Here is a 12,564-nt window from a genome sequence, read left to right on the forward strand (position 1 = left end):
CACTTGGTTTTGTATTTAAATGCCTGAATAAATTTGTTGTGTTTGATAAGGCTTTTATTTATATAAGCAGTGTTCTAATGCATATATTCTAATTGGCATTTAACAAAACGTATCCTTATCTTTTAGGCCACACTTAAATAAATCCTCTGTCTCTAAGGTAACATTATTGCTTTTGTTGGAATTTTTTTTCATATTGGATTTATGCATGTCTATGGTGGTAGCTAGCAGATGTAAAACAGAAGTTCACAAATATTGCTGAATGTTAAATATCTGGAGATGTTAATGTTAATTATATATTGACTATATATACTTCAAATACTTTTAATATATTTACTTATGTGGAATGATATTTTTACAGGCAACTATCAGCCAGTAAAACACAAATTAATTTCTGTTTACATATTATGTAAGTGAATCTGTTCCTTTTGATCATTGTAATGCTACATATTTAGAATTAAAATATTGTAGTAAATGAGGTTATAGAATCCTTAAATGGGGTATAGCCAGGACATAGAAATTAGTCTTAATGTTTGTGGGGGAAAAAATTTTCTGAATTTTGGTTGATACCCTTGAAGCATAAATTCTAAAAGATGTACTTTCTACTAGCACTTGTCCACTTTTGCCATATTGTACTGTTGCTAATCAAGTGGAAGTCTGAGCAGCTGCTAGGTTTTTTTAATATGTTCATAATGAAGAACTTGCATTTTGAGATGACAGTGCGTATGAATGCATAGTCCAAATTTATGTATGAGTTAACTTTTTATTTATGTATAGGAAGACGTTCAGGATAGAAACCTGAAAAACACTACTTTTCTTAATATGACTGCTGGTCATGTGTAAGTAGTTAAAACATTTTCAAACAAAATTTCAAATTACCCATACCTAACTATGTGAACTGTTCATTAATTCAGTCACAAAATTGGTCTGTGTGTCTGTTTGACAGGGATGATGTCTACAACTTTAACATCAGTGGGTTTGATGAGCCTACAATAAAGCTTGGAGTAAGAACATAACTGAAACTCATATGTTATGAATAGAATGTAAAGGCACTCAGTCAACTTTAAATTGTATCTACTGAAAGTATAGTTAAAATCTAAAAATTATATCACTGAACTAAGTGGGGAAAAAAGTTTGCCATGTAAATGCCTCCATCACTTTCAAATGTATGATACACAGTATCCTAAGGTTCTGTCCACTTAAAGCTATGATGATGTCCTGAATTAAGAATAAAACAGTTTGTTAGGAGTATAATAATTTTTAAATTATCCTGTTATCCTGAAAGCGTTATTGCCATCCTTCCAATCCCCATTTTAAAGACATCTTTGCCAAGATGTTTGAGTAAAAGTAAAATCTAGCTAAGATAAAAGCAAAAGACAACAAAAGATAGTTTTGCTTCTTATGGCTCAGAGGAGCCTGCTAAATTGGTGATGGTAGTGAAGCAAGTGGATGGAAACTAATGTAGTAGTTTGAGATAGTGAAAGCTTCAGTCAGTTCTAATTAGTTTTAACTATCATCTCTGTTCTTAAATAATTTCTAAGATAGAAATTAATCATCATAAGTTAAGTGCTGAGTATAAAAACTGAGCAAAAAAAGCCCTTAGCTGTTACTGTCCGATGGCCTGTTCATTTTGCTTACATTGTGTAACAAATGAAAACCTTAATTTGTTTCTTATTTACATTTTTAGATCCAAGAATTGTGTGTTACTGAATTGAGTGTTCATACAGATCCAAACAAAAAAGGGTAGGGATGTTACATTGTGTCCTAGTCTGCTGATTATCATCAAGAATAGTACTGTCTACATTCTTCAGCATGCCATTATGAAAATCCAGGGAATGTATGCATGACAATAGTATCTTGACTGTGTTGTTTTTTTCAAGCAATAAACATAGCTGCTGTGGTCTCCTAGGCTGTTTCATGATTTTCCTTTGGGAAGCTGATAAAAATGAAAGAATGTGTTTCATGAAGAAGACAGCTCTAGTTCTCTTATGGAATGCTATGGGGATATAAACTCCTGAATAGAGAAGGGTAGTTTTTTGTTAATGATCATCCTGCGAAGGGATGTATTGTTACTGTATGTTCTCAGTGTACGTTAGCAAATAAGCACATCCTTTAGGGTTTTAGGTGAACAGATATTTCCAAAATGGATGGGGAAACAAAAGTAGGTACAGTTGTTTGAATCCTTATCACATGAATAGTAGAAAGACTTAGAACAAGTATTTTTTAAATGTATCATTTAAAGGTGTGTTTTCTTTTTCTAATTAAGGAATGCAGATGATGGTAAAACTAGCACTGAAGTGAAAGGAAGAAAAAAAGTAAGGCTCAGATTTTTGGAGATTAGTATATCTTGTCTTCCTGCCTTTAAATACCAAGCAGAAGGTATATTAACAGTAAATCAATAACTTAAGAACTTTTTGGGTTTTGTAGATTGGAAACAATCAAAACAAGAAGCAGCATCTCTTTAGTGACACAGACACAGAATACAGAGGTGACGACAGCAAGACAGACATTAGTTGGCTACAAGAATCAAATAGAAAATCTAAACCTCAGTTAATTGATTACAGTAGAAATAAAAGCTTAGGGAAACCAATAAGCACAGACAAAGGTAAGAAACTTTTTTCCTATTTCTTATTGCAGCATTCTTAAGTTTGTCCATAGATATTAACTGCATAGCATGTAATGTGCTGTGTTGCAGATAAAACATGTTTTTGTTGTCATATTTCCAAGCATAAGGAATTTTCAGATTAGTTCTAATCATTTATAAAGGTTAATATCCAAAAAGTCTGTATTTTAATGTGGAAAATTATTGGAGGATGGGACAGGTAGAGGTTGTTGTCAACAAAAAAAATTGTGACTTTTTAAAATAATGTGCTGAAAGCATTTTACTGAATCAGTAAGTTTACAGGCATAAAAGTGATTCTGTGATTTTACAGATAAAATTCTAAATGTCAGACATTTGAATATTTTTCTGATTTTTCTAACTTTATGTATTGTAACAGCAGATAAAATCTCTGAACCTGCTTGCCACATGGATAAACCTAAAGGCAAAAATGCAAATAAGAAAAAGGTAAATATAAATTTGCAACTAGACTTGTAATACCTATTCAGAATATCTGAACTCACTACAGAAACTGTTTTTAAATATTTCTTTCACAAATATGTGCCATTTCTCCATGCTTATTTCAAGATCATTTGTTAAATACAGTTTGTTCTTTTCAGGTATCATATTCATTTTATGTAGTATTTAGCTAGTATTTCAGGCATAATACTAGCTATGAGAATGATTATTATACATTGATGCTTTTGTAAGTTTTATTACTTAAAATTGATTATGTCTGTCTACTGCTTAATAGCCATCTACTCCATTGAATATGCCATTAGCTTTTCAGCAAGGGTTTTCATGTGTCTAATGTGGCTAATTGAATTTTAATACCTATGACATTATAATTTCTTTAAATGAATATATGTAACATAGTGAAACTGCAAAACCAAAAATGTTACAGATGTTAAGAAAGAATAATAAGTGCAAAATATTGTAAGCATATTAAAGTTGGGAGTATAATAAATTATAAGTGATTATGAACATGTTAATGGAAGATGCTTGTAGATGTTTGTAAGCCACAGTTTAAAAAACAAAATCTAAAACACCACCAAAAAACCCCCAAAACCTTCCCCTGTTCCCTCCAGACTACTCTTTGGTCTCTCAGACTGTACAATAATTTTTCAAATCTATTTGATGTTAGTAGCTTAAAGCTACATGCATGCACGCAATGTAGATGAAGAGGCCTTTGGTTCTGAACAGGGCCTCAAAACTGAGGAGGGTTTCAATTGCCCAATGTTGACTCAGTCTACTTACTAAAATGTGTCCTTTTTTAGTAGCAAAATTCCCCAGATCTACCCAAGCAGGTTGAAAGTGCCTCCTTTGAGGTGGTAGGGTTCCACTGCTGCATAGACTTCAATGGAGATCACCTGAAGCTGAGAAAGTCACTAATAGGCTTGACATGGAGACGAGTGGGCTCAGAAAGTGTATGTTTTGCATAGAGCATTTTTCGAGAGTCAGAGGCAAGAATTCAAATCTCGTCTAGCCTGAGAGAGGTGTTGCACTTACATTTGGGTACTTGGGTACTTTCAGCCAGAACATACTTTGCTTAATTTCTGAACATTGACTGCTGTGTAGGGAGAGTGGCAGTAGTTATGACGTAGAAGGTGGACAGATAGGAAGACTGGTTCTAGTCTAGTGATTAAGGTAATCAGTTCAGAGGTGATGATCAAGGATACTGGTTCCTGCTCACTCTGCAGGTTTTTGGTTTTGTTCTGTTTCAAACCAGTCTAATTTAAATGTGCACATATTTGAAGGAGCAAGCTTTGGAAGCCCACTTCAGCTTTGCTGTAGTTCAAAAATGGCATTTATCTTCACTTTCTTGATTCTTACATACCTGACTGCACTGTGGCCTATCTACAGTGAAAATTACCTTCCCAAAACGCTTAGTAGACTCTGAGCTTTGTTAAACTTTTTTAGTTGCTTTGAAATAATGGATTTCAAGTAATTAAACCAAGTTACCTGCCATTTATTCTTATATATTTATTATCATTCTGATATAAACTGAAGATGTTTTTATTCTTCCAAAGATAAACGAATGTAAAAAACAGAATTCAAGAACTGATGAAACAATAGAACAAACCACCAGACAAAAAAGACCTCGAAGAGCAGCATTAGCAAAAAATTACAAAGAGCCTTCCAGTTCAGAGTCAGAGAGTGAAAAGAAGTCTTCAGCATGCATCTCTAAGGAGGAGAAATCAAAAATACAGGTATGTAGTTGTACTTTATTCTTAAAAATCCACATCTGCCATATTATTCAAAACAAACTCTGGTCTACTTTGTACTTAGTAGACTGGAATTTTAAGTATTCAACATGAGCAAGTTGAACTGAATCTTATTTATTATTCATAGTAGTGCCCTTTTTTAATTATGAGTATTTAGTTGCTAAGAAAGTCAGTCCTAAATAATCTTCTCAGTCATAATATTTCAATTTCTATTTATGAAATTTATTCTGCTGCAAAGAACTTATTTTAAAAATTTAATGGTATTTTGAAAATGTCTATTAAGTGGGAGGTTTGAGTGAACCAAATTTTATTCTTTTAGAAATGTGATTTTGATAATGTTATGCCTATTCTGTTTACAGTAGAAAATGATGACTTGATAGAGGGTGTGTCAATACATTTGCTGAATATCCAAATAGGATTTTTAGTAAATTAAGCAATGACATTGGGTGCTAGAACATTTTCATTCTTTTAGTATAACATTTCAATGTTATGGATAGGTCTGTAAACTTCATTGATTAAATCTTGAAGCATCGGTAACTGCCTCTACCAGTTAAGAAGTTCATAAGAATAGAAATTTGGGTGTTGAATTAAACAAATTCAATGCTTATTGATATTAGAACACCTGATACCCGTATGAATTTAAGTACTTCTAATGATGTTGCTTCTTGGACTTTGTGCTTGTTCAACAGTACATATAGATAATATGCTCTTTACCTGCATATATATACACTTCCATATGTTTACAAGTAATGTTTATGTAAACTTTGTATTTTAATAGAAACATATGAATGGGGAAAACAAGGAAGATAATCAGCAAAAGGAACTCCAGAATATTGTATCTATGGAGCCAAAGAGAGTAGCTAACAATGTACATAAAGCATTTATTAAATCAAAGATTTCTGCAGAACAAAAGGAAATTGAAATGCCTTCATCTGAGAGTCCTGCATCTCCTGAGACAATGAGATGTAGGTGTTTTGACTTATAGCAATACAGAATCAAAAGTCGGAGGTTAAATGAGGATTATCACAGTAGTACAATTTTACATTTATTTCATGCTTTTAAAATAAGAGATATCCCCTAATACAGTGTGCACCACATAGTTTAAGGAAGTGTATTAATATGTTACTTATGCTTTTATACGTTGGTACAGTTACTTGACATCAGCATAATATAGAAGTGCAACACAAGTGTTAGAATGAATCTGGTAACTGCTAAAGTAGTGTGGAGAATACAAAAAGTGCAAGTGTGGCAGCCCATATGCCAACACTTAAAGTAAAATTCCACACATCTGAGATTTGCAAATACCTCGAGTTGGAACACTTAGCAATATGGGGCTTTAACTTGCCTTTTTTTCTTTCATTCCTCACGCTGACAGTTAAGTAACTGTTTTCTAGGTGCCGAAAGAATATCGGAAGATGTTACTCAAGAGCATATCTATAGTGATAGATCACCTGGTCTTCAGGACTCAGCGCTAGAAAAAAGGGAAATGTTAAACTTTGAGGAAGGAATCTCTCCCAATGACTTCTGTGCACAAAAAAAGAATATTCAAAGCATATGTCTAAATCAGTCCCCTGAGACAACTGTTAAAAAGTTAGCATTTGAAAATAAAAGTTTCTCACCAGTTTTAACTGAAGCATCTTTGGTAAGAATATTAAAGTTACTCTACAGTTATTTTACCTGAAATTGTTCCATTAAGCTGCCAACTGTTCTATGCTTTTGTACATCTCCTTTCAATAACGATTTTTTTTGTTAATGTGTAGTTCAGCTTAATGACATATAAAACTGTCAGTGGAAAACACGCGAAGGGAACTATATCTGAAACACGCGATAATAATGAAGATTCAAGTTTCAGACATTGCTTTTCAGACACAATTTCTATTAAAGGAAAACTACAGGATATCACTAAACCTATCACCAAAAGTAAACAAGAGGTACGTTACCAAATCCTTTGCTCTTCAGAAGAGAGCTGCAGCTTTTTGTTGATTTTATCTGCTTTACAGATGGTGAGCTTTAAGGGAAATGCATCTTTCTTAATGTTAAACACTACATGTAATGTTTACTTGTGACCTGCTTGGAAAATCATACTAGTTAATTTTTAAATATTTGAGATAAATTAGGGAATTGTTTATGATATGGATACAAGGATAGAATTGTATCCCAACAAGATCAGTTTTAATTAATGTCTTAAAAAATAACAGGGATTATATATTTTCTTGACTTTCAACACAAAAAGAAATGATTTTTCACAAATTAAAGAATTGAAGTGAAAAAGTGCTGTCACAGATTTAGCATTAATGCATTATTCAATATAATAACTACTGTAGCATTGGCAAATATATATTTGCTGTATATGTTCAAACCACTTCTCTACTTTTTGTCGTGAAAAAAGCACTAATGACTCCTTTAAGAAATAATTTTGTTTGTGTCCTATTGCAAGAAACAGTTAGACCTTATTGGTTATTTGACTTACTGCTATAATTAATTATTAATGTGGTGAAGAATTTGTATATTCTTTCATCTAGTGAGACCTAGTAGTAATTCATGCAGTGATTTTTTTTTTTTTTTTTTTTTTTTTTACTTTTTTTCCCCTCCTTACTGTAGTTGTGTGCATATCCCTAGTTTAATGAAAAGCAACATAAATGTGGGTTTCTGATGAAGACTTCTAAAAGTGCTTTAATTTGGAAGCTAATAGATCAGTGAATTTTCTTTTAGGACTATGTACCACCATCTCCATTGTCTGCTTCCAGTGGAAGTAAAGTACAGTCTTGGAGTGAAGAACCTTATGGCCCTATACATGAGTCAGGTACAAACATTTAATTTAAAGCCAAAGACTTTCTACATGTCTCCGTAAAGGTTAAGAAAAATGTTTATTAGGCATAAAAGTATGGCCAAAGTTTTATAATCTTGTTTTCTTTGATATATTTTCAGTATTACTTCATTTTTACTCTTTTTCTCACTTTCTCTGCTGTTTTAATTACCCCCATAAACCCTGAAAATTTGTCTCCAAAATGCAGTTACTGTGAAGAGTTAGTTATGCTCTTAAAGAATTAGAAGCGTTCTTACTGATACTGGAAGGGCGTAGGGTGAATATCTTTAATGAGAGGGGTCAATGCATGGGTCAGAGTTCTGTGTTCTATTGAAATCCTGTTGTTCATTTACATCAAGTTCTTATATCTACTGAACATGCCATCCATAAATGTAATGCTTATTAATTTTTATATAGGTCTTGAGCTTTAAAGCCAAGACACGTACTCCTCTTAGAGTTTGGATCCAAAGTGTCAATAAACACTTCTTTATCCTCCCATGTCATTGTTCTAAATAATCCTAAAATTAAGCGTTGTTTTCATGTTTATTAAAGGACCGACTATACAGACATTCCTCAAACGAAGGTACCACAGTGATACAGAAAGCAATTCTGATGAAGTAGAAACAAGCAAAGAGGAGGAAAAGAAAGGAAACAGAAGAACAAAGTTACAGCCTAGAAAATTATTTAAAACAGATGATGCTGTTACTTACAGAGGTTAGTTATGGAGTGAAAGTTGACTATAGCTGTGCAAAAGTTTAAAATAACGTAACAAGTTTTAACAAGAAAAGATGATATCCGTAAAAAAAGAATTTTACATGTTTAAAAAAAGAAATAAAAAGAAATGCTAAATACTTAAGAGACTATATCCATTTAGAAAGTCAGAAAATTGATGTAAAAATAGAAAATGGTCTCAACCATTTAATTGGTGGAATTAATCTACATATAACAAAAGCTATCTAGGCCCTGTTGTAACTTCAGATAGAATACTTTTTCATACTGAATTGTGATATCTATTTTTTATTTCTCTTCAGTGTCTGAAAGCGTATCTACTGTATCTGTAAATGATCTGTCTGTTTTGGATGGGGAGATCTGGGAACCTGGTTGTTCAACTATCAGTATGTGTCAGAAGCTCCAAAAAGAATTTACTAAGAAAATTGAGGTAAGACATTTCATATACAATGTGAGTTGTCTGTGTGGGTACATGTGCATATGAATGATAGCCACGAAAGCCACAGAATTTGCTTAAAAAGACATGAAAATAGCTATGTGCATAGAACTTCAAGAAATGACAGAATTCAAGTTTCCTTTTATGCCATTTTCAATTCCTTTATGTACCTAACTCTCCAACGATTTTCTTTCCCAGGTCTGTTTTTTTTTTTTATCCTGTCTTGTTTCAAAACAAGCTTATGCATCTAAAGTAATGAACATACTGCATTTTGATTTTTTTTCAAATTACCAAACCCATGAATGAAATTTATTTGCAAAAAGGAAAACATGAGCCTGTGTAATGCATTTGTTCATCTAAGACAGCTGTAAGCACACATCATTCATTCCATGTGTACTTTCTCTATTTTGAGGAAATATATTTTTCAAATATTGTATTTCCAATTAAGTTAGGTAGAATTTTGTCAAAAACATAAACCCATGTTTATTTACATTTCATTAACAGAAAGCTTTTCCTTAAAGGATAGGGAGTTAATAAAAGAAAGTTTTTTTGCTCAGTATGATCTGTGATACTAAGCAATTACAGTACTAAACATACTATAGGTTTTTTCCTAAAGTGAAAATAATCTGAATTTAATGTTAAAACATCCTCATAGAGCCGCTCACGGAAAATGGATCATTTTACTAAGCAATCATTAAGAGCTGCCCATGAGCATTTGACAACAATGAGTTACCAGCTTCATGAATGCAGGTGTGTAACGAAAGATTTATTTTAAAACGCCCTTAAAATGCAGTGAATACCTTCTAAAAGTAACTCATTTTGTTTTGGTAGGATCAGGCAGCTGGATAAATTTCATTTTGCTCTCCTTGAGGAACTTGAGAATTTTGAAAAAGATTCTCAGTCCCTGAAAAACATGGAAAAAGAATTCTCGGTTTGTATTTTAATTGCTTGATCATGGAGAAAAACAAATTCTTAGGGAATCCATAGATTCATATGATCTTTAACTTCCAATCATTAATTCTGATTTTAAAAGCCTTTATCATTTTGCTGAAAGTTGGGTCAAATTGCAAATAATGAATTTGAAGTGTTAGGACGGGCTAATGCTATGCTTTTAATTTCTAGATGACCACTATATGTTTTTCTTCCTAAAATAAACTACTACTACTACTTTTAACGTGCTGTTTATTCCACTTCGTGAGCCTTTTTTTCAGCTGGCCTGTATTTCGGGAACATCATGTAGGCATTTGAAACTGATTTGCTGTGTGTTCTATGACAAGCCAGCTGAGATTATGGGTCTGCTACTTGCAGTAATGTAAAAATGAAGATACAAATATCCATGTCAACAGAAGACTATACTCGCTTTTTTTTTTATTCAGAAGGCGTGGCTTAAATTATATGGAAAGTCTGATTAAAATGCTATGCATATTCTTTTTCATCATTTTGAAACTCTTATGCAGAACAGATTTTTTTGGTGAAATTGCTTCCATGAAAATAGAATTAGAATGTCTGAAGTGCCTCATCCAGCCAGCTATGCTTATTATTTTATTTTTCAAGCTCCTGTGGTGACTGTTTAACTTCTACCCATTCTGTGCTGAGTCTGTGGTTGTAGGTTATTTTATTCATGTTAAATACTAGTCGGTTTTAGTTTGGAAAATATAGTTCCTACTGATTATCATCTATTAATATTTTTCTTTCCAGACCTTTTGGAAAAAACATACACATACTTTTAGTACATACATGAAAAATGAGCAACAGAGGTTAGTAGGCTTCATTAATCCTGGGATGACATTTGTGTTCTGTTCAGTTGAGGTATAAGTTAGGCCAACTACTGTTCTCTATGCAGTTTTTCTCCTCCATAAAATAGTGATAGTAGGTGACATGAGAAAATTTAGATTAAAATGTTACACTACAGGCAAAATGTAATTATTGTCCATGTAAATTTCTCCACATACCCGAGGGACTATTCCAGTAGTAAGAACAATGGTAATATTTGTCCATGCTTTTAAGTACAAATAGACTACAAATAATGGGGTGTATCCATGATATGTGTGGAAAGTTCATACATAGCAAAGCTGTTTGAACTGCCTTTTATTTCTTTAGAATTCAGATTCTTAAAACTTCATTTGAAAAGAACATCTACCATACTGTTGACTATGAAGAACGTATTTTTACTTCAGAGGTATGATGAAATTTTTGTCTGTCTTGTTAATAATTCAATTTTACCAACAAATATCAGTATTGACTTTTTTCCAAAGAAAGTCTTTATCCTTAGCATTGTATTAATGCCACATAAGTATTTTTGTAGTTTTTCATTGTCATAAAATATCCTTTAATATAATAATATTCAGTGTTTTAGGCTTAGATTTCACCCATTACAAGGTGTGTGCAATTATCTGGAAAACTGCAGCAAGATTTATGCTGTATTATGTGGCTTTGATTAACACTGGTAAACAAAGAAAGAAAAATTTAAAACACATCCTGTTCTTTAGGAAAGTGGATGCATGTGCACCTGTATCTCTTGGTTATAAACCATTTAGGGATGAAATTGTCTTCTTGAAAATGGGTTACCAATTGTGAACAGATAAGATGCATTCAGTATCTTTTTATAGATGCATCTGATGAAAGAAGACATACGAGGACTCGAAGAGAAACTTCTTAAAGAAATGGTAAACGAAGTTATCTTGTCCTCATTTTTATTTATTGTTTATGTATAGCTGTTTGAACACTAAATTACTAAAAATTGTAACTTCTAATCCCCTATCAAAAAATAAAAATGTCAGAATCCAAGTATCATTGACATGTTATACTTCAAACCTGATCTGGGTGATAAAAGCAGCACATAGATATGGTTTAGTTCTCAGTCTTGATATGTTGAATGTTGATATGGAAAACAAAAGTATCGTATTTGATGTGTTAAAAGCAGCATATACTATGCACCAGAATTAACGATACTTAAAAAAAAAGGTTATTTAAAATATGTGACAAATGTAATGCTTTTTGCACAGCAAGAAGAGGAACTGTGTAATGTTCGCAGAGGATTGCAAACATTGCTTCAATCAGAAGATAGAATTCGGAAGTAATATTTTCAGATACCTTCCTGAAATTCAAGATTAATATAAACACTCTTTTATGATGTAAAATTTGTCAACTTTTTTTTTTTACACTCAAGGAAACTATTGTAATGAAAGCATATTTTCCTTAATATTAAAATCTTTGTGGATAAGGCTTCTTTTATATGTGAGATGGGAATTACTTTACTGAATCTGATAAAATGCAATATGTAAATTTTTTTCTTTTTAGCACAACTATTTTTTAATAAATCTTTAACAATTTGTATAGTTTATTTAACTGACTTTCAGAGAAATCACTTCGAATTTCACTTTGAGTCTGTTTTAGGTCTGTGTGTACAGAATACCCCTTTTTGTCTGATCCAGAATATAGTCAGAAATTACTTAGGGATCAAATTGCCTGTTTTGATCTCTGTACTGTTTGGCAGTGGTGGTAGACTTAAATAGGAGTTTCTAAGAGAAAACAAAATTCTAAACATCTGTGTTTGAACTACGTTGCAAATAGTTGTATTAAATATTTCAAGAAAAATATATATTGTCTGGGTGGTTTTTTTTTTTTACAAAGTCATCTTACTACTATTTTGCTTTAAATCAATAATACGTATTTGCACGTCAGTCAAATAAAACTTACTGCTGCACCAATATTTCATGTAAGACAACAGATAGCAAGAGGGTCTGCTATCTGTAGCTCAGAAATATGTCCT

General features: G+C 32.2%; 1 protein-coding gene across 1 annotated transcript in view; it reads left to right on the forward strand.

The window, feature by feature from the left end:
• SYCP2 (synaptonemal complex protein 2) overlaps positions 1-12,564 on the forward strand; it is a gene marked incomplete at its 5' end in the record, with an annotated part of 29,899 nt that extends 17,335 nt beyond the window's left edge. The window contains 20 exons of the mRNA XM_082007151.1: positions 127-157; positions 775-836; positions 944-1,001; positions 1,685-1,740; positions 2,264-2,312; positions 2,425-2,602; positions 3,000-3,064; positions 4,627-4,806; positions 5,600-5,786; positions 6,216-6,463; positions 6,582-6,752; positions 7,534-7,624; positions 8,180-8,341; positions 8,659-8,786; positions 9,448-9,542; positions 9,624-9,723; positions 10,491-10,549; positions 10,893-10,971; positions 11,402-11,458; positions 11,798-12,564. Coding sequence (XP_081863277.1) covers positions 127-157; positions 775-836; positions 944-1,001; positions 1,685-1,740; positions 2,264-2,312; positions 2,425-2,602; positions 3,000-3,064; positions 4,627-4,806; positions 5,600-5,786; positions 6,216-6,463; positions 6,582-6,752; positions 7,534-7,624; positions 8,180-8,341; positions 8,659-8,786; positions 9,448-9,542; positions 9,624-9,723; positions 10,491-10,549; positions 10,893-10,971; positions 11,402-11,458; positions 11,798-11,872 — 2,131 coding nt within the window. The 3' untranslated portion in view covers positions 11,873-12,564. The remainder of the gene's footprint in view (positions 1-126; positions 158-774; positions 837-943; positions 1,002-1,684; positions 1,741-2,263; positions 2,313-2,424; positions 2,603-2,999; positions 3,065-4,626; positions 4,807-5,599; positions 5,787-6,215; positions 6,464-6,581; positions 6,753-7,533; positions 7,625-8,179; positions 8,342-8,658; positions 8,787-9,447; positions 9,543-9,623; positions 9,724-10,490; positions 10,550-10,892; positions 10,972-11,401; positions 11,459-11,797) is intronic.

Source organism: Phaethon aethereus, assembly GCF_964289735.1.
Source record: "Phaethon aethereus genome assembly, chromosome: 16".
Lineage (NCBI taxonomy): Eukaryota > Metazoa > Chordata > Aves > Phaethontiformes > Phaethontidae > Phaethon > Phaethon aethereus.